General features: G+C 44.0%; 1 protein-coding gene across 1 annotated transcript; it reads right to left on the bottom strand.

The window, feature by feature from the left end:
* Window positions 1-19,051: 19,051 nt before the first annotated feature.
* Window positions 19,052-23,137, bottom strand: LOC115356237 (cytochrome c oxidase subunit 8A, mitochondrial). The gene is made up of 2 exons (XM_030047324.1): window positions 22,961-23,137; window positions 19,052-19,386 (listed from the first exon to the last, which is right to left on the bottom strand). The coding sequence occupies exons 1-2, from the start codon at window positions 23,075-23,077 to the stop codon at window positions 19,273-19,275; spliced, it is 231 nt and encodes a 76-aa protein (XP_029903184.1). The 5' UTR covers window positions 23,078-23,137; the 3' UTR covers window positions 19,052-19,272.
* Window positions 23,138-25,590: the final 2,453 nt, after the last annotated feature.

Raw genomic sequence — 25,590 nt, 5'->3', positions numbered from 1 at the left:
CACTTTTTATCTATTTTTTCTGTATTTGTTCGGGGTTACAGTTTTAGTCTCTGATAGCTGCTTGGTCCCTCGCTCTAACGCCGGTCACCGCTTCGCTGTTTCGCGGATTTTTTTAGCGCAATTTTGCATGCTTTTTTTTTTTTTTTTTTTTTTTTTTTTTACAGCGCATTGTGTTCTGCGTCCTGATTGGCTAAGGCTGAGCCCGTGCATTGTGTTCTGCGTCCTGATTGGCTAAGGCTGAGCCGTGCATTGTGTTCTGCGTCCTGATTGGCTAAGGGACTGTAGACCATTGTCAATCAGTCTCCTCCGTGCCGTGTCTCCTGTACAGTACAGAATGCGTTCATTCTATAATACTGGACTTATTTTTCTACGAAGGTTTGAACTTTGAGAGTTTAAACAAGAGAGAAAAGTGAGAAAATGTTAATGCCTGTCTGAGAAAAGTGTATAAAGTGTGTAGTGAGGGCTTTTACAGCCTTAAAACATCTAGAATAATTGTAAAAAATAAAGCTGACTACTTCGCGGATTTCGCCTATTGTGGGTTATTTTTAGAACGTAACTCCCGCGGTAAACGAGGCACCACTGTAATGTAAATCCAGCTGGAAGTTAAGATTCAGGGTTCAGGGTTTCGGGTTCAAGATTTCAGTTTCGGTGTTCAAAGTTTCGGGTTCAGGGTTTCGGGTTCAGGGCTCAGTTTGCAGGGACGTACAGCCGCCATGGTTTTTGTTGATGAGGTTGGAAGCAAGGCGGTTTACTGACTGCACCAGCTGACAGGGTCACGATATCGAACACCTCGCCCTTCATCAGTGATGATCAGCTGATCAGGTCCGGACATGTGAAGACTTTCTCCTGTCAGGGTGTAAAGACGTTGGGTCTCTGAATGAGAGAGATGAGGAAGCTGAGCCAAGCGAACCCAAACCCTCTGCTGAGATGGACTCAGACTCCGACTCAGACTCAGTCAGAGTCAGAGTTAGAGTCAGACTCAGAGTCAGAGTCAGACTCAGAGTCAGACTCAGACTCAGACTCAGACTCAGACTCAGACTCAGAGTCAGAGTCAGACTCAGAGTCAGACTCAGACTCAGACTCAGACTCAGACTCAGAGTCAGAATCAGCCTGGACCCACGGCACAAAATCAGAAACAAGAACAGACCAGCTGAGCCACAGAAACACAACCAGTCAGAAACAGAGTCTGATACCAGTCTGAGCCAACAAACAGGGAAGAAAAAATCAGTGGTAAAAAAAAGTTAAAAAAGTGCAAAAGGACAGACGGACAAACGATGACATCAGCAAAATGTTTGGAAATGACTTCAGAAAGTCAAAGAAGATGTGAAGCATCTCAGCGCGAGTGTTGGTCAAGCTGCAGCGTTTCACTGTGACTTTTCTACACGGTCAGCTTGATTGATTGATTGATTGATTGATGGTAAGAACTGCATCACAAGAGAAGGCAACACGTTCCACAGCAGGGAGGACATCAGTGGACAGACTCAGAGCGTAAAGGACGGATCATTCAATGGATATTGGTAATAATATTAAATATAAATATATTAAATATAATATTAAATAATAGTAAATATAAAGGTTCCCATTAGCATTTTAACACTGACCTGCTGATGCTAAAGATTTATTTATTATTATTATTATTATTATTATTATTATTTTATTTAGAGCCAGAAAATCAGTTTCATTCTTTAAGACCATGATGCCCAAGTGTGTGTGTGTGTGTGTGTGTGTGTGTGTGTGTGTGTGTGTGAGACAATAAAACAGCTTCCTTTCTTCTTCTTTGCTCTCTCAGGTGAGTCAGGTGGAAGTGCAGTGGGCGTGTCCAGGTGGCGCCGTGGAGCTGAGCTGCCGCTGCCGTCCTTACTTCCTGTTGCCTCCGCCCCCCCCTCCACCTCCCCCTCCCCCTCCCCCGCCCAGACTCATGGTCATCACAGGTGAGACACACCTGAACACACAACACACACAAACACACACACACACACAACACACAACACACACACAACACACACACACTCTCAATTAAAAGACACTGCAGCTCGGGGAGGAGGGCTCGGGGAGGAGGGCTCGGGGGGGGGGGGCTCAGCGTCTTCCTGTGTTTCGCTGTTTAAATGTTTAAATGTTTAACGAGTCAGTGCATCAGCCGTGTTTCCTCTGTCCTGTGGGAGGGATTAGGATTAGGAATAAGTTCAGTCTGAGTGGGTGGAAAGCCTGACTGACAGGCAGCGGGGGGGCTAGCTAAGTGTAATCCAAGTCATTTCCAGGATTTAACTCATCCAGAGGCACAGAGATTACACCCTGTTTGATTAGAGCTCAGGTTAGAGGAGGAGGTCCCACTTTATTCAGATCCTCAGATTCTGGCTGCAGCCTCTTTACGGACCTTAAGGTGTGTGACCAGGTAAACAGGACGACGCCCCCTGGAGGCAGAAACTCCCAAAACCCACAGAGGAAACAGGGAAAGAAATGCTGAGAAGAGCCGGAGCGAGGAGCTACCGTCCAATCATCACGTTAAATCACACAGAGCCGACGCCCACTTCAGGTCAGACACGCCCCCTCCCCGCCCAGCAGGATCCATATGACCAATCACTGACCTGCGTTGTAACATTCAACCCAGACAGGAAGTGGGGGAGGAAAAGGAGGTGAAGGCAGGAAGGCAGGTGTTTCTGAGTTGTGACATCAGCAGCGTTTGACCAATCAGAGCTCTTAGATATGATGATGTCATTTAAAGTTTCCCTCTCTGTTCGTCAGTATCACATGTTTACATTAAAACATCCCTTTTGCCTAAATCTCGCCCTCATTAGATCATGAATATGCAAATAGGCCCCACCCACCTGTGAATCATGACCACAGGTGTGTTTACACGAGCGGGACGTCCCGCACACGGAGCCTCCTGGGGGACAATCACACGGCTGACAAGGCAGCGGATTGGCTGAGGAAACAGACCAATCAGGGCTGTGATCCTCAGGACAGGTGTGATCCCCGGGACAGGTGTGATCCTCAGGACAGGTGTGATCCTCAGGACAGGTGTGATCCCCGGGACAGGTGTGATCCCCGGGACAGGTGTGATCCTCGGGACAGGTGTGATCCTCAGGACAGGTGTGATCCTCAGGACAGGTGTGATCCTCAGGACAGGTGTGATCCTCAGGACAGGTGTGATCCCCAGGACAGGTGTGATCCCCGGGACAGGTGTGATCCTCAGGACAGGTGTGATCCTCGGGACAGGTGTGATCCCCGGGACAGGTGTGATCCTCAGGACAGGTGTGATCCCCGGGACAGGTGTGATCCTCAGGACAGGTGTGATCCTCAGGACAGGTGTGATCCCCGGGACAGGTGTGATCCTCAGGACAGGTGTGATCCCCGGGACAGGTGTGATCCTCGGGACAGGTGTGATCCTTAGGACAGGTGTGATCCCCGGGACAGGTGTGATCCTCAGGACAGGTGTGAGAAGCTGGGAGGGCCAATGAGGCTCAGGTGAAACAAAACCAAACACTGAGCTGACCAATCACCTGACAGGGGCTTTTATTGTGTATTTTAGACGCTGCTGGGTTATATTTGAGTTATACAGGCCTTTTATTTTGAAAAGTGTTTGGAACATCCAAACTGTAGAGAATCTATAGTGTCACACACACACACACACACACACACACACACACACACACACACACACACATACAAACACACACACACACACACACACACACACACTCACACTCACACACACACACACACACACATACAAACACAGACACACACACACACACACACACACACACACACACACATACAAACACAGACACACACACACACACACACACACACACACACACACACACACACACACATACAAACACAGACACACACACACACACACACACACTCACACTCACACACACACACACACACACATACAAACACAGACACACACACACACACACACACACACACACACACACACACACACACACACACACATACAAACACAGACACACACACACACACACACACACACACACACACACACACACACACACACACATACAAACACAGACACACACACACACACACACACACACAGGCTGAGCACTTCCTTCTTTGATATGACAGTCTGTCTCCCCGGCGGCCTGTCAGCTTCACTAATGTGTGTGTGTGTGTGAGTGTGTGTGTGTGTGTGTGTGTGTGTGTGTGTGTGTGAGTGTGTGTGTGTGTGTGTGTGTGTGTGTGTGTGTGTGTGTGTGTGTGTGTGTGTGTGTGTGTGTGTCAGCAGGCTGTTCTGGCTGCTGTGTTTCAGATAATTCAGACTGTGTCAGAAAGAATTAAGATCCAGCTCCTGTAGGAAGTAATTAGTCTTGTGTGTGTGTGTGTGTGTGTGTGTGTGTGTGTGTGTGTGTGTGTGTGACTGTGTGTGTGTGTGTGTGTGTGACTGTGTGTGTGTGTGTGTGTGTGTGTGTGTGAGTGCTCTGTCTCTCTGTCGTGTCTCAACGTTAAAAACAGAAAATCAATTCTAAACTCTTCTGGTTGTTTGTGTTTGAACAGATTCTCTGATATCACACACACACACACACACACACACACACACACACACACACACACACACACTCAGACACACACACACACACACACACACACACACACACACACACACTCACACACACACACACTCACACACACACACACACACACTCACACACACACACACACACACACACACACACACACACTCACACACACACACACTCACACACACACACACACACACACTCACACACACTCACACACACACACACACACACACACACACACACACACACACACACACACACACACACACACACTCACACACACACACACACACACACTCAGACATATATGTATGTATGTGTGTGTCTGTCTGCTGGATGCTATCAGCCCCCCCTCTCCTATAAATAGCCTGATCTAATAAGCCAGGCTCAGGGGGCGGGGCTCTGCCGACTCACAGGCTCTGAGGGGGGGGGGGGGGGGGGGGGGGGGGGGGGGATTCCATGAATCACATGACACAGTGTTTCTGTTGATGGTTTGGATGTGACGACCTTTCAGATTCTTTATTGTTACAAATATTTGGGATTACGGCACAAACTCCCTGAAGACCTGAGGGTCAAAGGTCAAAGGTCAAAGGTCTCTCACCTGATTGGCTCATAAAACATGAAGAGAATATTTTGTTCATTCAGATTCAGTTTTAAGTTTTGAAACATTTCCTCACACAATCAACAAAGTAAACAAAGTAAACAAAGTAAACAAAGTAAACAAAACAAAGAGATCAAAGCAGATCAGATGCCTCTTGTCCTGCAGTGGCGCCCTCTGCTGTCCCGGAGCTCAGGGCCTGGTGGAGGCAGCTGCTGCTGCTCAGCCTGGTGGGCGGAGCCTCACTGCTGCTGCTCGCCGCCGCCGCCACCGCCGCCAGGGCCAGGAGCAGGTCAGTCCCCATGAGGGGGTGAGTCTGTGTGAGGGGGTGAGTCTGTGAGGGGGTGAGTGTGTGTGAGGGGGTGAGTGTGTGTGAGGGGGTGAGTGTGTGTGAGGGGGTGAGTCTGTGTGAGGGGGTGAGTCTGTGTGAAGGGGTGAGTCTGTGTGAAGGGGTGAGTCTGTGTGAGGGGGTGAGTCTGTGTGACGGGGTGAGTGTGTGTGAGGGGATGAGTCTGTGTGACGGGGTGAGTGTGTGTGAGGGGGTGAGTGTGTGTGAAGGGGTGAGTCTGTGTGAAGGGGTGACTCTGTGAGGGGGTGAGTGTGTGTGAGGGGGTGAGTCTGTGTGAAGGGGTGACTCTGTGAGGGGGTGAGTGTGTGTGAGGGGGTGAGTCTGTGTGAAGGGGTGAGTCTGGGATTTCTTGTTACAAAATGTAAAGTTTGTCGTCGTAGAAACAAGAAAATGCTTCTGGATCAAAGATAAAACACAAAGGAAACAAAGGGAAATCCAGCAGCTGGATTATTAGAGCAGGATTATTAGATTATTAGAGAGAATATTTCTTAGAGAAGACAACGTGGATCAAAATAAAGAAGCAAAAAGAAACAATGAAGTGATTCAGCTGCACCCTGTGATTCCAACGTGGTTTTAAATAATAATAAGACTTTTATTTTCTAAAGTCTTGTTTTGGTCAGACTCGGTGGAGGAGCAGGTGGACCGGCTGCCCAGGTAAAGGTTGGATATTTTTGTTTTTGCACATGTGACTGTCCCCCTGCAGCAGGACACCCTCTCTTCCATCAGGAAAATGAAAAAAGCTGTACCTTTCTTCTATTTGTGTCTCCTTCGTGTTTGATTCATGTTTGTTTTTAATGAGCAGCTGCTGCTCGTCTTCACAGTAAATCCATTTATTCTTCAATATGTTTTATTTAAAAATTAATCATTATTAATTTCATTATGTTTAATTCATCTGGGAAGAGGTCTGAGTCTTGAGGAGTTTTCTAGGTGTTGTAGTTGTTCTCAGGTGAGGATAATGAAGAGGCTCACTGACTAAACTGAAGTAAGACATGATGAGAACACCAAGGGAAAAAAAACAAACAAAAAAAAAAAAAACGCTGTCAGTTGCTAACAAACAGCAAGACGTCACTTTAATGTTTGTGATGCAGAGTCAACTGGTAGAATCCACTTTCTTACACCGTCTGGTCTGATCTCAAAGCCACGCCAGTTTTCCAGCTGCAAGAATCGTCTCAGTCAAACTGAATCTCAGCTGGGTCAGCCGTCGTTTGCAGCACCAGAGCAGCAAGAACCAACCACAAGAACCAACCACAAGAACCAACCACAAGAACCACCCACAAGAACCACCCACAAGAACCACCCACATGAACCAACCACAAGAACCAACCACAAGAACCACCCACAAGAACCACCCACAAGAACCAACCACAAGAACCAACCACAAGAACCACCCACAAGAACCACCTACAAGAACCAACCACAAGAACCACCCACAAGAACCACCTACAAGAACCAACCACAAGAACCACCCACAAGAACCACCTACAAGAACCAACCACAAGAACCAACCACAAGAACCAACCACAAGAACCAACCACAAGAACCACCCACAAGAACCACCCACAAGAACCCCAGCCCTGACACACTGAGGTGCATTTCTGACATGTCAGAGGCGGGACCATGAGCACCTGGGACATGACAACAGGACCATGAGCACCTGGGACATGACGCACCTGGGACATGACGCACCTGGGACATGACAACAGGACCATGAGCACCTGGGACATGACGCACCTGGGACATGACGACAGGACCATGAGCACCTGGGACATGACGACAGGACCATGAGCACCTGGGACATGACGCACCTGGGACATGACGACAGGACCATGAGCACCTGGGACATGAAACAGAGCTCACGGCATCGTTTTCCACTCTGAGACACGATAACTGGTGAAAGGACACTGGTAACTAGTAACTGGACACTGATAACTGGTGACTGGTCGCTGGTGACTGGAGAATGGAAACTGGTAACTAGTGACGGGTAACTGGACACTAGTAACTGGTAATTGCTACCCGGTGATTGGTAACTGGTGACTCGTAACTGTTAACATGTGACTGGAAACTAGACATGGGTAACTGGCATTAATAACTGGTAACTGGTAACTGGACAGTATTAACTGGTACCGGTAACCAGTAACTGGTGACTGGTAACTGGACACTGGTAACTGGTAACTGGATACTGGTAACTGGTGACGGTCCTACAAAGACAAAAAGTTCAGGTGAACACTGCAGCTCTGGTTAAACGAAGCCACTCAGGAGTTAACGGGGATCTGTAAGAAAAAGGAGAGCAAATGAAAAATAAAATAGGTTTAAATGTATTTTATATAGGGAAAGATAAAATGAAAAATTATTATAGTTAAAGAAGCACAAACATCCTTTTTCTCTGATTTAATTTCAGTAAATCTTTCAAATCCAATAATTTTATTCAAGATAATAGACTCAGTCATCACCGTCTCTACCTGTCATCTTACCAACACCTCACAAGAGGTGCATGAGATTTTTTTTTGATTTTTTTTTTTTTATAAATAGAGTCGAGGATTTAATGCAACAAATGACCCCCCAGACAGTGTTTTACATTCACTAGGGACATTCATAGCCATTTTAGCCTTAGCCTTTTTAGCTTAAATCATATCCCATATGAAATCATCACAACCACTTGCAGCCTTGATATTATCCCCTCCAAATTCCTTAAAGAGGTTATTGACACAGTTGGGCCCAGTATTTTATTGATTATTAATAGCTCCTTAGAGACAGGAATTTTAACATTTATTTTTAAACATGCTGTGGCCCAAACTCTTTAAAGAAACCTAACCTTAAGCCCTCTATTCTTAACAATTTTAGACCATTTTTATCAAAAGTTTTATAAAAGGTGGTTTCTGCTCAACTTATGGCTTTTATATGTCAGTCATGTTTTAGAGCTTTACAAACCGCAGAAACTGCCTTCCTCACAGTATTTCCTGCCATTGAAACTAACCGCCTCAAAACCTGGGTTGGCATCAAGGACACGGCATGAGGATGGTTTTATTCATACCTTTTAGAAAGAACCTACACAGTCATCATGGTAATTAACCATCTTCTACAGCTCACTATACCTGTGGTGTTCTGCAAGGTGCTTCCACTTGGCCACATCATCCACACAGATATGATTTTCCTTGAGACTTAATGGCCCAGAAAGCCTTGCTGCTGCCACAGGTCGTATCAGTGATATCAACAGCTGGGTGGCACAAAATTATCTTCAACTCAATAAGTCAAAATCAAAAATCATATCATTCAGTCCCCAAAAAGAGCAGCCTTTGCCCCTTGACTGCTGATGTGAAGCTGGCTGCCAGAAATTTGGGAGTTGAATTTGTTTCAGACTTGCGTTTTCTTCCCCAGATTTAAAAGTTGTACAGTCCTACTTCCTTCCAGAATTAAACCAGTGCTTTTTGTCACTGTTATGTCACTGTCTCTGTCGATGTTGTAAATGTTGTCTGTTTGTGTGTAAGCAGCCAACTCTTAACTGCAACCAAATCTACCCTTGGGTACAAATAAAGTTACCTTACCTTACCTTACCTCTCACACTCTGACCTGGAGAAGGTAATCCATGCATTAATCTTCTCTAGCCTCCTGTAACTCCCTCCTCTCTGGCAGAAACCGGAGAAATGTTGACCAGATATGAGCCAGTTCACAGCCTCAGATCCTCAGGTTGGCCTTTGTGGCCAAGTTTAAATCTACAGGTGACTGTGCTTTTGCCGTCAGGACCCCTCGACTTTGGGGCATCCTGCCTGAGGACTTCCCTCTCTCTCTGGTCCTTTCCTCTTTGTTCTCCTTTTGGCTTCTGGATTTTGTTTTTTTCCTTGCCTGCTTTGAGGGTCCAGGTCAGGTGGGACATTTTACTTTCTGCAAACTATAAAGTCACAGAGACTGGATCTGTGATGAAGAATTTGATGAATATTCACAAAGAACAGCTGCTTTATAAATTTGGTTAATTTTTTTTATTTTATTTATTTTTTTTACACTTCATATCATATGCACTGTGTTTAGATTGAAAGCAACAATGTGATATGTGATGCCTCTTTAGCCAAGAATCATGATTCATGTTCATGAAACAGAGTTGGTCCTGAGCTCTTTGCAGGTGTCAGTGTAAACAGGTTTAGGGTTAGGAGTTTGAAATGTTACTGACCATCGCTTCCCGATGCAGGAAACCTCCGCGGAGGGAGGAGAACGGGACGAGCCGGGCCGAGCACGCCATGAGCCGCCTGACGACAGTGGACAGCAACAACGCTGGAGCGTAGAGAGGCTCCGCCCACAGGGAGGAGAACTGGCAGCTGACTTAGGCGGAGCCCAGACATCCAGTCAGAGAGAATTCTGGGAATTTGACTTGATATGCAATTTGACGAGCTATGACAGATGAAGCGGTATGGCTTGATTAAATTGTGTTACTCTTTCCACTACAAATAAATACTGACTGATAATAGAAACCAGGCACTTCAATTATAAGATTATTCATTATTAAATCCATAAGTTATGGATCATTATCAGGCTAAACACGAGGCCAAGGTCATGTGACTCTTCTGTTTCCAGTGAAAGTTGGAAGATCTCCTTCGTATGAACTTCACATTTAGGAGTTTTGTTCCTGGAAGAAAAGTTTGTGTGAAGTTTAACATGAATCCTGTTGTAATCTGCTGGATTAGCTTCACACTGTGCTGCACTGAGCTGCAGACTCACAAAACAAACGGCATGTGATAATCTGACCTCTGTGGGCTGTAATCTACAAACTGCATGACTGTGTGTTGGATATGCTACCACTTTAAGATGTAAATGTGTCAGGAATAAGCCATTACTATTACTGTTGTTTATGCATCACATATAGAACATAAGCATAAAAATAGATATATAGTGTATGTTGTTAATTTTAATTAGTATTTAAATTGCAACCTGATGACTTTTTTTAGTTTTGAATAAAACTTATAATAACTTGCTGTTATCTATGTGTGTGTGGGTTTTTTTTGTTTGTTTGTTTGTTTGTTTTTTGGGGTTTTTTGCAACATCACCTTAGTAATCTAGTACAGGGCTACTCAACCCCCAGCCCGCCACTGTCATATAATAAAAATATTATTATTCTAATTATTACAAAGCTTACATGGCTGATGTACAAGCCCACACTGGTCGCGGTAGTGTCAGGAGGCGGGAGGAGGTGTGGGAGTGTGATATGGGCTAATTTCAGTATTACAGGGCTTTCACATAGCGCATGCCCAAGTTGAAAATGTTTTAACTTGGGCGCAGCATCCTCTGACATCACCTCGGCACGTCCAATAGGAGGGAAGAGTGGAATCAGAAAAAAATCTGGCGGATTTTGGCAGAACGGCACATCAACAATGGAGGAAAGCCTCACTGTGGCTGTCTCTCTGTGTGCAGAGCTGTGGGACAGCAGACTGCAGGCCTACTGGGAGCTCATTTTAAAAAGACCAACCATGGAGAGAGAATTGGGACAATTTGGGAAAACCAGGTGTGTTTAAAAACTGGCAGAGATATATGATGTTTTTGCTTTCCACTATAGGCGAAATTCTTTTTTCTTTTTTTCTGCAATCACAGACCAATACTGTTGTAAACTGAAGCAAATGATTTACTACACGGACAGGAGGTGTGTGGATTTGGAAGTGCATGCTGCTCTGCGCCCAAACCGCCCGCTGTGTGAAAGGCCCTTTAACCTCTGAGCAACTTGATCATTTCATCATGAATCATTGTAGGACAATCTTTTATTCAGTGAGGTTTGGCCTTGGATGGAAATGGAGCTGTTTTCTGTGTGTTTCATTCATTTTTAGACTAGTCGTGTAGCCTGTGAAAAAACAGGACAGCCATGTTTAGCTTGTGGCCCTCGGACACAGCTGAGTTTTGTTGCGTGGCCCCTGAGCTGTCTGAACCTGAGTGGCCCTGATCTAGTATAATCTAATATAATAAAAATCTAATGTAACCCACATTAGATTTTAGTCAAACCTAAAATTAAATTATAAAGTTTCAGTAAACTGACTAACCGTGTTCACTCAAAGCCAATCAGAGCTGCTTCCTCAGTAAAGGGGCGGGCCTTTGCTAGTCCAGTGATGAGGGACAGCTCATCCTATCAATGTGTCTGCCACCCTATCAGTGTGTGTGTGTGTGTGTGTGTGTGTGTGTGTGTATGGTGGATTGTCTGATTGGCTGGTGAAACTGTCAGTCAGGTCTCTTTCTGCAGCTCTGCATCAACCTCATTATGGTTGTCAAGGTGATGTCACGGCGTCGTTATGGTCGTCATGGTGATGTCAAAGCTGACATTGTTTTCCTCTGCTGGAATCTTATGGAGAAGAGTTTTCAACACAGTATTTGATGAAACCTTGGATAGATGGCCTCCCAGAACCAAACATATGACAGAATTGGAAAATATTTGCCTCAGAATGAGCTTGATTGACATATGGAGACAGACACCTACAGGAAAAAGTATACACTTGGAGCAATAAGGACAGATCCCTCCAATCCCACATAGATTTTTGGTTAATGTCAGCAGAACTAGAAAATAAGGGAAACTTAATCAAAATAGAACCCACAATACTGACAGATCGCAAAGCTAGAACAATTCAATTCCATGTTGGATCTGATAGGCAGAAGTCAAAGAGAGAAATTAAACCAAATGCTGTTGAAAAATAAAGAATTTGTAAAGGAAAGCCAAAAAAATCATTGATAAATGCTGGCGACAAGCAAACATGCTAAAAAAATTTGGGCCATATTGGGAACTAATGAAATATGAAATAAGAAACATAGCCATACGATTAAGCAGAAGGATCAGCAGATACAATAAAGAAAAAGAACTACACCTTATCACCCAAATTATTCTATTATCAGAGAAAACTGACCCCACCAGCAATGAAGTGGAAGAATGGGATTACTTGCAGACTAAATTGGATAATATTTATAAGGAAAAGGCTGGAGGTGCCTTCATCAGATCCAGAAGGAAATGGCTTGAACAGGGGGAAAAGTGCCCAAAATATTTCTTCAATTTAGAAAAAAGAAATCATGAAATATCTTCCCTGAGCAAACTTAAAATTAATGATATTGTATGTGAAGATGAAAAATTAGTTTCACAATATGTAGTGAGCTTTTATGAGAAGCTGTATCGGGCTGACCCCTTGAACCAAGATAAGATGACATTATTCCTTCAAACCATACAACCAGATAGTAGAAGAATAACTGAAGTTTTCCAATTAAGATGTGATCAGAAAATAAGTATAACAGAGGTGCAAAAATGTATTGACGCCCTTAAGGATAACAAAGCTCCGGGGAATGACGGGTTAATAGGGTAATTTTATAAATGCTTTAAACAATCAATTGTTCCATTTTTAGTTGGACTGTTTGAAGAGGCTATAGAGAAAGAGGAACTCCCCCACACTCTGAGACAGGGGTTGATAAAACTAATCCCAAAGCCAAAAAAAAGATAAGTTAAGCATTAGTCTATTGAATAATGATGCAAAGCAGTTCACTTTCCCCTTTGCCAAAAGATTAAAAACAGGACTAGCTGATATTATTGATGATGAACAACCTGGGTTTATGCCAGGAAGGAGCATTGCTAATAATATTCGTCTGATATTAGATTTGATAGATTATAATGAAATTATACCAGATGAAATTTGTATTCTATTTGTTGACTTTTATAAATTTGATACAGTCAGTCACCAGTTTATTTTTAAAGTCACTGAAAGCTTTAGCTTTGGAAATAGATTTCTAAGGGCATTAAAAACACTTTATAAAGGAATTAACAGCTCCATTAAGGTAACAAATGGTACAACGCCCAGATTTAATATCAGTCGTGGAATCAGACAAGGACGCCCATTAAGTCCATTTTTGTTCTTGCTGGTCACACAGGTCATGGCAACACATATTAAAAGAAGCCACTTTCAGGGTATAATGGCGTTAGGTAGAGAATTCAAATTAGCTCAATTAGCGGATGACACAACAATTTTTCTGTCCAATCAAAATGAACTTGACACAGCTGTGCACTGCATCAAGGAATTTTCTGAGGTCTCTGGTTTGACAATGAACCTTATCAAATCTGTGCTGTTTCCCCTGAAGCACTGTGATCTGGTAGAGCTGAGTGAGATTCCCATAAAACACACTGTGACATACCTGGGTGTAGTACTTGACAAAAATGAAAACAGGCACTTGGAGGCAAACATTGAGCCAATAACTCAACAAATAGAAAGAAAATTCAATATGTGGTTAATGAGGGATCTGTCCTTAAAGGGCCGGACGCTGCTATCTAAAGCGGAAGGAATATCAAGATCTGTATATTTGTCTGTAGGACTAGAAATGCCTGCTGCAGTCTCCAAGAAACTAGATCAGATATTATTTAACTTTATCTGGAAGAACAGGAATCATTACCTAAAAAACATATTCTGTGTAACACCAAGAAGGATGGTGGCTTGGATGTCTTAACTTTTGAAACACTGAACAGTTCTTTTAAGATTAACTGGTTAATTAACTTAAGCAGACAAAAGAATAACTTCTGGAACTCTTTTTCCACACATGTATTTAATTCATTAGGCGGAATACAGTTTTTATTGAAATGTAACTATAAAGTTGTAAAGCTTCCTGTCACTTTCAAACTATCACAAACAAGCTCTGCTGGCCTGGAAACTGATCTATAAACATAACTTCTCACCAACCAGCTACTACATATGGAATAATGAAGACATCCTTTATAAAAATAAATCACTGCTTTATAAGGATTGGATGGAGCATGGGATTTTATTAGTTAATCAACTTCTTAATGACCAAGGCCTTTTACTTTCTTATGAAGAATTTTTGTTAAAATTTCAGTTGCTGAACTTTAGGTGATGTAATGGAAGAAAAAGGCCTGTGCTCCTTTCACGATCTTTGTAAAAAGTTCAGTGTTCCTTCTAATTCATTTTTTCTCTATCTTCAGCTGCGCTCAGCCTTACAGAGGGTTTGAATACCTATTAATGCTCCACCTACTAGTCACCTTTATGCATATGTTCTGGGATTTCCCAGAGGTCAAGACCTTCTGGGAAAATGTGTCTTGTAAAATGTCTACCATGTTGTAAGTGGAGTTGGACTGTTCACCCCGTCTGTTATTGTTGAATGATGATTCATATCTAACCCTTAACTTAGTACAGAGGCGGCTTTTGTTTTTAGGAATAACTGTTGCTAAGAAGATGGTAGCAGTAAGATGGCTACCCTCTAATACACTGTCAATCAATCAGTGGTATCAGTCTTTGTCAAACAATATTTCCATGGAGCTTTCCATAGTAAGGTTGAACCGCGTGGGTCACAAAGGTCTTGAGGCCTGGAAGGAAGTGTTAGTTCTAGTGAGAAATAAATCACAACGTTTGTTTTTATTCCATGCAAAACAGTATCTAATTTTGGTCAATTATAGTCAATTGACAGTGAAGATCGTTGCGGATAGCAGGGGCGGGGGTTACTAGGGATGTAGGCATGTAGGTGCTGTGTGAAGGCCGGATTATGGTTCTCATGCAGGGCGTGTGTGCCCAACATACCTCTGCGTTAAACGCTAAGCAATTCTCCGACAGAACGCTGTGGGGTGCGTTTTTTTTTTTTTTCTGCAGACCTACAGACCCCGTGGCATCTGGTCGCTGCTCTTCCTGTTGTTTTGCCGGCAGCGCCATTTTTAAAAGGAGCAGCAGATCCAGATCCAGCAGGATCCAAACTTTCCAAACAATTTGAAATCAACTGACGAGTCGAGATGCGATCCCAGCAGCAGTTCTTTTAAAAATGACGCTGCCGGCACAACAACAGGACGTGACTCTGGAGGGGCGAAATGCCGGAAATGATGTAGTTCGGCGGACCAATCACAGCTCTTGTTGTAAGTGGGGGGCTGGCGTTGGGGGCTACGTGGGGTCTGCGTAGTTACAATTTTTCGGAGGCAAGGCTCTGCGGCGGTCGCACAACCCCGTACGCTCCGCTTACGCAGAAGCATAATCTGGCCTTGAGAATGTATGTGTAGTTATGCAGATCAGACTAATGTGTGTGTGTGTGTGTGTGTGTGTGTGTGTGTGTGTAGCTCTGCATTAATGATCTACAGTAAATGAACCACATGAATCAAGGCTTGATTTATGTGATAGATGTATGTGAACGTATGTACAGAGGTGTGGATGTGGGTACGCGTGAATATATGCTATTTCGAATAATGTATGTTTTTATTTATACTCACATTGTTATTGGTTGTTTGTTTTCTTGTTTTTCTCTTTTTTTCTTGTTTTTGGTTGTTGTTTTATCTATTTCTGTATTATGTCTAATGCTTCATCCCACACACTGGGTGTTGTAAAAGAAAAACAAATAATAAAAAAAAAAAAGTTACTGTAGAGGCGACTATCCAAAAGGCAAATATAGTCGCCAAGAGGCTAAGCAGGGGAGAAGATCTTACCTGCCGGACGCGCTGGCTTGTCAATAAATCTTCGCTTCAAAGGCGTTGCGTTTTGATTATTTATTGCTGATAAAAACACACAGTGAAAACAACCTTCCAAAGCTTAAAAAAGGCACAATCCATTCGACACTGGTGAGCGATCAAAAACCATTCGAGGCATTCAAAAGGTGTCCAAAAGCGGTCAGCAAAAGTGAGACCTCCCCTCTCACCCTCTCAGTTCATTCAAAAAAGCCCGCTCCAGAACAGCTGATTTTACTATGCTGCTGACGTACCACCAACACCACGTGACTCACCTTGAAAGTGACCAAATATGGCATGCAAAGAAAATCCAATACAAAACACCACAACAACAATAGCTGGCACTTACAGTTACCCTGAAGAATTATGCTGTGCACTACCACAGGGGGCGCTGCAGCTTCTGAAGGGGACTGAAAGAAACACTGCTGTTACAGAAAATTACAAATGTGAGATTTTGGTTGGTGAAGTAGACGTTACAAAGAAATCCTGCTCTAACAGATCACAGAAGTTGCTTACATTCTTCAACTTTGCCCAGAGGGCAAATTTACTGGTCTGCTCGATTTGGAGAGATGAACTGGCATAAAGTGTGGCCGGCTGATGATAATTCTGTTTTAATAACAAGGTGAAAGAAGTCTTGTTTAAAATATTGCATCAAATCTACCCTGCAAAGAAAACATTTGAAAGATTTAAAATAGATATTGAATATTTGTGCGATTTCTGTGGACGTGAAGATGAAACCATCGCTCACTTATTCTATCAATGCACTTACAGCAGAACCTTTTAGGAAGATGTCCAGCATTTTGACAAGAAAAAAACAGGAAGAACGATCAGTTTCCAGGAAAAAAAAAAATATATATATATTTTGATGATCAGACTGTAGACAAAGATTTGTGTTTTTTCTGTCAGTTAATCTTGAGTTTGGGGAAATTTCATATTCATAAAAACAAATGGACCAAATCTAAACCAAACATTGTACTCTTTAGGAAAGAACTGCTCCGCTATGCTGCCACAATCAAAGACATTAGAAATCAGAAGGCTGCTAAGGCAAACGCTATCATGGAGACATTTTGTGGAAGTGATCTGTAAAGTCCTTTTGTTTTGGTTGTCACTCTCTTGTTTATGGTACCCAGAACCCCTTGTGTGCTTATAAATATGTATTGTTGTTATGCATGTATTGTTTGTGTCTGTATAAATAGATAGATAGTCTTTATTGTCCCAAAGGGAAATTCTGTATGTAAGGAAAAATTATAATTAAAAAAAGGGGGAAAAAATGATGTGAAAGCTGCTAGGTAAAAAGGACTCAGTGCTCTGCTGCCACCTGGTGGCCAGGTTACACCTGTGACATTTCAATCAAAAGAAATAAAAATGAAATAAAAATAAAAGTAAAATAAAAGTGAAGTTTCCACGTCCAGCAGGAGGATCCCTCCTCTGCTGCTCAGGCTGGGGGGAGTTTTTGTTTGTTTGTTTGTTTTTCAGAGGGACAGAGGTTGTGTTGCTGTAGAGCCTCAAGAAAAAAGCAAGTCATAATTTTTGGCTGCACAAATAAAAACTGAGTTGAAATAAAAAGATCAGAGTTCAAAGTCACACCTCACACCTTCTGTCTGTTCATTTACAGAAATAAATCCCTGGAAAGTCAAACTGCATAAAAACTAACCACAACAGCAATAACTAATAATAATAATGAGAAGAATTTGATGGTCTTTATCACTTTATTCTAATGACAGTAATAATGAGAACAGACCGTCATAAGAGCAGAAGGTCTCTGTGCTGGCTGTCCTGCAGGCTTTCTCCTGTAAACAAACCGTTTCCATGGGAATTCCTTTCCTCAAACAGGAAGTAATTAACATCCAAATCCAAAACCAAACAAATGAAGCCACAGAGAAACTTTTCCCAGCAAAACCAGAAGAAGCAGCAGAGCCGGCCATCTGACCTGCACTCAGTGGAATCTGTTTTTTTTTTTGTTTTGTTTTGTTTTTTTGCTCAAAGTCACATTTTGGTCTCAAGTGAAAGATGAAAGTAAAAATCCCAGCTTGTACTTCACAATAAAAGCTCTGCTTCAGACTGACTCTGTTCTCTTCCTGTTTTGTTTGATTTGGATTTGATCTGAAAAGACTCCTTACATTCTGATTATATTACAGCTGTTTTTATGATCTTAAAGTTTTCTTGACTCTTCCTCCCTGCAGGTTCAGGTTTACCTGTGGACACCAAGGGGCTCAGGGCGCTCAGAGACTTCAGGTGTTTGTTTCCAGCAGGTGCTCTTTTGCATCGGCTGGAGTTATGATTCCAAAAGAAATGTTGCAAAGGCACTCCGCCTCTTAATATTCTCATGGCAAACGGGTAAAAAACACATGGGCCTACGCGTGGCAGCCATTTTGGTCTTCATCAGGGCAATGCAACAGGAAGCTGAACAATGTTTTAAATGGGCCGTCCATTGGAGTTCAGTGGGTGGGGCCTTCCCATTATGTCACAAATCATGTGACTAACAACAAACACAGTCCATTGTTTGGTATCCTGCTTGTTGTTGGTCACATGACGCAGCGCGTAGGCCCACGTGCTTCTAACCTAACCTTTGACCTTTAACCTTTGACCTTTTGTCATGTGAATATGAACAAACTGAGTGCCTTTGCAACATTTCTTTTTGAATTACCTGTATTTATATTTTTCTTCCTCCCATCGTTTTATATTCACTTTCATTGTTCCATGTCAGTCTTCATTCAGACCTCGTCTCTGACCTGATCAGGATATTGATCAGTGATCAAGCTTCAGGTTTTATGATAAAACCAAGAAGAAATTTTGTTTTTTAAAATGAAGTAATAAAATGACAAACAGCTCCACTTTCATAAACTCCACATTAATTGATTTTTCTTTCTTTTTTCTTGGTTTTGAAGCGGTCGACAGTTTATCAGCCAATAAAGTTTTTATGATTCTGATTCGGTGTCCACGAACTTCTTCCTCACACCTTTTTATTTTTTTTTTTTTTTTCTTTCCAACTAACAATTTGGTCATTTCTGGTATCACAGCTATACAAAATATTCACAACACAAATTAAAAACAAACAATATAGTTACATGTATGTGTGTGTGTGTTAATAATATTTATTGATCAGTACAAGCAGGAAGAGCTCAGTGAGTTTTCATTTATTGACACTTTCATCATCATCATGATACATAATCAGTTTTATTGTTGTTGTTAAATCTTGTTATTTCTCAGTATCAGTTATTCTTTATATTTATTGTCGCTTTATGTTTTAAAGTAGAAAATGTTTTCTTGATTGCTGTTTGGCTGCAGGTGAAGATGCAGGTGAAGATGAAGATGCAGATGAAGACGAAGATGCAGGCGGAGCTCAGGCTTTTGGAGTCGAGCGGCTCCTCTGACGATATTCTGGCAGGTGATGCAGGATCCAGGCCGCTGGAGCCAACATGGCCACCGCAAACACCGACATGATGAAGAAGCTTTGCTGTAAAACACAGAGAAGGCCCATAATCTGGATTAATATCCTTCTGTAAACGTCTAATCTGGATCAATGTCCTCCTGTAATCGTGTAATCTGGATTAATATCCCTCTGTAAACGTCTAATCTGGATTAATGTCCTCATGTAATCATGTAATCTGGATTAATGTCCTCATGTAAATGTAATCTGGATTAATGTCCTCCTGTAAATGTGTAATCTAGATTAATGTCCTCCTGTAATCATCTAATTTGGATTAATGTCCTCCTGTAATCGTCTAATCTGGATTAATGTCCTCCTGTAAACGTGTAATCTGGATTAATGTCCTCCTGTATACATCTAATCTGGATTAATGTCCTCCTGTATACATCTAATCTGGATTAATGTCCTCCTGTAATCGTCTAATCTTCAGACTATAAACTCTGGAGAACCGAAACCTCCAGAGATTTAAATCAGACACCGGCTTTAAACAGAGTGCAGTTCAGTGTTTTGTCCATTGGGGGCAGCACACAGCACTCTCAGGTGAGGTCAGGTAAGGTCAAACCTTCACGTCCCCATGGAGCAACTTGGGTTGCAGCCAGGAGCAAAAAATACAGCATCCACCTGCTGACAAGGCACAGAGCCTAACCCTGACCCAACCCAAACCCTGAGATTAACCAAACCCAAGATACACCCTAAATCCTTCCCTCTAACCTAAATCCTCTAAGCTCAACCTTAGTCCCGCCCACTATAAATAACTAAAAATAAGAATAAACTATCTCTAGCCATAACCCCTTAAAGAACATATTGCAGGTTAAAATTTTTACAAAATTTATACTTAACCTTGTGTGAAAATGACCATGTGAAAGGTTAATGCAGGATTTCATATGTTTTACAAGACATAAGGGCACGTATTCAGAAGAAAAAGTGGCCGTTTTGAGCAAAGCTCCTAAAAACGCTCTTTTTCCAACATGGCGTCATATGACGTAACAAGAGGGAGTCGGTCTCCTCAGCTCTGCTCCAGCTCAGTGCGCAGTAGTAGGTGGTTGTGAGTCTGAGCGGTCTTGGTCTAATGAGTTGGTCTGTTTTCAGTAGTTTTACATAGCATTTATTTATCATGATCATGGTAAATTATTGTGTTTGTGCTGGCTGCACAAACTCCAACCTGTCAGGACGTCGACTCCACCGTTTTCGAGGAGAGAAACTCAGTGCGACCATAAATGACAGCAAAACACAGTAGACGCTCACACTGAGCCTAAATGAAACAAGTTCACATAAATTAGGTAAATAACATAAATAAACAGGCACTATCGTTTTGCTGTCATTTATGATTGAGCTGAGTTTCTCTCCTCTCCTCTGTTTGACCGCGGGCAGAGCTGAGCTCCGTGTGTCTCCACGGAGCGAAGCAGAGCAGAGACAGTGAACCGGGTTGGGTTACAATAATACAATACAACTTTATTTGTATAGCACATTTAAAAAGAACCACGGGGGTAGCCAAAGTGCTGCACAGTAAAAACATATAGATAAAACATTTGCAAAGAAAGCAAAGCAAACAAGCAAACATACAAATAAAGAAACAGACAAGCTCACGGCAAGTGCCTTTATACAGGATCCCTGACATGATAAATTATAAGATATTAAAGGCCACGGAGTAAAAGTGTGTTTTTAAGAGGGATTTAAAAACAGGAAGTGAGGAGGCCTGTCTGACCTTTAAAGGCAGCTCGTTCCAAAGCTTGGGGGCAGCGGCGGCAAAAGCTCTGTCACCTCTGAGCTTTAGCCGTGTCTTAGGGACTGCCAGCAACAGCTGATCGGCTGATCTTAGGGATCGAGGCGGACAGTAAGGCTGAAGCAGGTCAGAGAGATAAGGAGGGGCAAGGTTGTTCAGACATTTAAAAACAAGTAGCAGAATTTTGAAGTTGATTCTATAGTGCACAGGGAGCCAGTGTAGGGACGCCAAAATGGGAGTGATGTGCTCACGCCTACGGGTCTGGGTTAGCAGACGTGCAGCAGAATTCTGCACGAGTTGGAGACGGGCAAGGGAAGCCTGGCTAATTCCTATGTACAAGGAGTTGCAATAATCAAGGATGGTTGTAATAAAGGCGTGGATTAATTTCTCCAAGTCGGGTTTAGAAAGAATGGGCTTCACCTTTGCTATTTGGCGTAGCTGATAAAAGCTTTTTTGCACTACACTGCTGATCTGTTTCTCAAATTTAAAATCAGAATCAAACTTGACCCCCAGATTAGTGACACAGTCCTTGAGAAACGGTGATAGTGAGCCAAGGTCAACGTTGGGGAGGGAACAGCTACTTGGTCCAAACAACATTACTTCAGTCTTCTTCTCATTTAGACTCAGGAAGTTAAGTGAAAGCCAGGCTTTAACATCACTGAGACAATCAATGAGTGGCTGGACTGAGTGGACAGCATTATGTGCCAAAGGAACATAGATCTGGCAATCATCAGCATAAAAATGAAATGAAACACTGTGCTTCCTAAAAACAGAACCAAGGGGGAGTAGGTACAGTGCAAATAACAGAGGGGCGAGGATTGAACCCTGAGGGACCCCATAAGGGTTGACAACAACTACACTCGTTACTTTACTGTAAAGGGCTGCTCACACAGGGCAGTCACATTACCTAAAGCCATCGCCCCGGGAATGCACGTCATCACGTTGAAATACGACAACAGGCATGGTCCGATGTCATCATAAATCAATATAGTTCAAATACATTCATCATGTCTTCCTTTTAGCTAAAAGACGTTTTTGTTTCTCTTAATCAGACATGGGATGTTTATTTACCTTGACAGTTTCGGAGGTAACTTCCTCCTTCTTCAGAAAGCGTCCGACTGACAGCTGGAGCGGCACCTGTCAGATCCGGCAGACCGGGTGCCGCGGACCGGGGGAGCGCGGTGCCGGAGCAGCATGTCAGCTGGCTGCTACTTTAAACCGGGTGGCGGCGCACACCGGCCGGCCCACCTGATGCCAGCCAGCACCGCGCCAGGTCAGGTGTGCCGGATCTGACAGGTGCGCGGCGCACAGAGACAGAGCCATATATACCTTTCATCATAAATCAACTTTTGTTCATACGCAGCTGCAGCAGCACGACAGCGACAGACGACAAGGCGGGGGCTTTAAAATCAGTTTATCGTTTATCAGGAAGCTGTTTCTCTCTCTCTCTCCTGCGGTGACGGTAAAGCGCTATACCACGCAGTGTGGAGTTATATGATGCAGTGCGAAATACGACTGATAGAAGCTCATTAGTTTCCGTTACAGGTAAGTATCAATACTCCTGCTGGTATTAGACGATCATTACTAGTTATAGGCTGATACGTGATAGCAAACTTTACAGTGTTGTGATGTGAACACAGAAGGAACAGTTTGACACACACAGTGTGAACAGACTCACCCCTCGATGTGTGTGTGTGTGTGTGAACAGACTCACCCCTCGATGTGTGTGTGTGTGTGTGTGTGTGTGTGTGTGTGAACAGACTCACCCCTCGATGTGTGTGTGTGTGTGTGTGTGTGTGTGTGTGTGTGTGTGTGTGTGAACAGACTCACCCCTCGATGTGTGTGTGTGTGTGTGTGTGTGTGTGTGAACAGACTCACCCCGGCTCCGATCTTGTCTTTGGGAGGTTTGCTGTAGATGTTGGATCTCCGGATCTTCACGAGTTTGTTTGGTCGGATCAGAAGCGCTGAGCCGCCGAGGATCCTGAGGACAGACATGCTGCGTCTGTCTGTCTGTCTGTCTGTCTGTCCGTCTGCCTGTCTGTCTGCCTGCCTGTCTGTCTGTCTCTCAGTCCGTCTGCCTGTCTGTTTGCCTCTCTGCCTCCTGCCTGTCTGCCTGCAGGATTCGTCAGTCTGAGCAGACCCTCAATGTGTGTGTGTGTGTGTGTGTGTGTGTGTGTGTGTGTGTGTGGGTGTCTCTGTTTATTTGCAGAGTATCAGATTGTTTCCTCTTGGCCCCTCCCTGCCCTGAGTGTGTTTGTGACCAATGTGTGTGTGTGTGTGTGTGTGTGTGTGTGTGTGTGTGTTTTTGTGATGTGTGTGTGTGTGTGTGTGTGTGTGTGTGTGTGTTTGTGACATGTGCGTGTGTGTTTGTGACGTGTGTGTGTGTTTCAGCAGCTGCACCTGCACAATGCAGCTGATTGAGTTTCCTGCAGATCAAAGAGTGACATCACAGCGTCTGGAGGCCTGCAGGCCGCCGGCTCCCATCACAAGATCAACGCTTGTTCCTTCAGGCTGAAACGTTCTGCTGTGTAACAGATCGATGATCAATCAATGACAGCTACATGATCAATACTGAGAACTGTGGCAGGGCATCCCCCCCCCCCCGGTGAACAGGCACTCAGGCTCGAATCCACTGCCGTGAGGAGAGCCCTGAGGGAGGTCAACACACAGAAAGCTGCAGGCCCTGACAACATTGCAGGACGGCTGATCAAGGAACATGCAGACCAGCTGGTCCACGAGCTCACAGACATTTCCAACACCTCACTGAACCAGGCTGTCGTCCCCCCGTGTTTCAAGTCAGCCACAATAATTCCAGTGCTCAAGAAACCAGCCATCACATGCCTGAATGACTTTCACCCCGTTGCACTCACATCCACCATCATGAAGTGCTTCGAGAGGGTGGTTAAGGACCACATCATCTCCATACTCCCCCCGTCATTCGACCCGTTCCAGTTTGCATATCAGCCAAACCGCTCCACGGAGGATGCCATCTCCACTGCTCTCCACCTGAGCCTGGAGCACCTGGAAGGAAAGAACACCCACGTACGGATGCTGTTCCTGGACTTCAGCTCAGCATTCAATACGATCATCCCCCAGGACCTGATATGCAAACTGGAGCCCCTGGGCCTCAAAACCTCCCTGTGTAACTGGCTGCTGGACTTCCTCACCGACAGAACCCAGTCTGTCCGAGTGGGGAACAACACCTCCAGTGTCATCTCCCTGAACACCGGCTCCCCCCAGGGATGTGTTCTGAGCCCCCTGCTGTTCACCCTGATGACCCACGACTGTCGCCCCAGGTACAGCAGCAACCACATCCTGAAGTACGCGGACGACACAATAGTTGTGGGCCTCATTCAGGACGACAACGAACTGGCTTACAGGGAGGAAGTGCAGCATCTTGTGGACTGGTGTAAGGTGAACAACCTGGTCCTGAATGTCGATAAAACTAAGGAGATCATCGTGGACTTCAGGAGATCCAGACCCAGCCACACACCCCTCCTCATCAACGACACAGCCGTGGAAGTCGTGAGCACTACCAAGTACCTGGGGGTGCACATCACCGACAACCTCGGCTGGTCACTCCACACCTCCTCCCTGGCCAAGAAGGCACAGCAGCGCCTGCACTTCCTGCGGCGGATGAGAAGAGCCTCCCTCCCCCTCCCATCCTAACCCCCCCCCCCCCCCCTCCCATCCTAACCACCTTCCACAGAGGGACCATCGAGAGCCTGCTGACCAGCTGCATCTCCGTCTGGTCTGGGAGCTGCAGGGCCTCAGACTGGAAGTCTCTGCAGAGAGCATCGGGACCCACACACACACACACACACACACCCCAACCCTAACCCTTTCTGATGGACAGATATTTCTTGGTGCAATATTTTCATATGGACAAGACATTTCTGTGCAATGTGTTTATGGAGGTATGGTTTCTCCAGGTCCAGGACCCTGAGACCCCCTGGGAGGAGGAGACTTACCTCCTATTGTGAGATACTCTCCACCCTGCTGCCACGGTGTTTCTGCTGTTTACACTGTTTATTCTGTTGTTTACATTTTGTTTTATCTATTTATTCTCTCTTGCACTCATTATTATTTCGCTCTTGTTTTTTACACACTAGTTATATAGATTATATTTTAATTATTTAAACTGCCCCACAATTCCATCTCTGTTGTAATCCGGAAGCCAAGCAACATTTTGTTGTAAAAAAAACTCACTTCTGTTTTTTTGTGCCATGACAATAAAGAAAGTCTAAGTCTAATAAGAGAGTCAAGCAGCAGATCTCAGACCAGCTGTTAACCCTTTCAGGGTTTAAGCAAAATGAACTTCCTGTTTTCTTTCATAATTTTCTCTGGTCAGCCAGCTGGACTGAGCACGCTCGGCGAGCCCAGGCCCCGCCCCCTTTTCACTCTTTCCAAACCCGGGATTATAAACATGTTCTCAACTTCCTGTCTCCTGTGTGAACAGGTTTTGTTGCCTAGCAACATCTCTGCAGCAGGGGGCGCCACCAGACAGC

Source organism: Myripristis murdjan, chromosome 24, assembly GCF_902150065.1.
Source record: "Myripristis murdjan chromosome 24, fMyrMur1.1, whole genome shotgun sequence".
NCBI classification, from domain to species: domain Eukaryota; kingdom Metazoa; phylum Chordata; class Actinopteri; order Holocentriformes; family Holocentridae; genus Myripristis; species Myripristis murdjan.
This window is presented reverse-complemented; position numbering and strand designations above follow the sequence as displayed.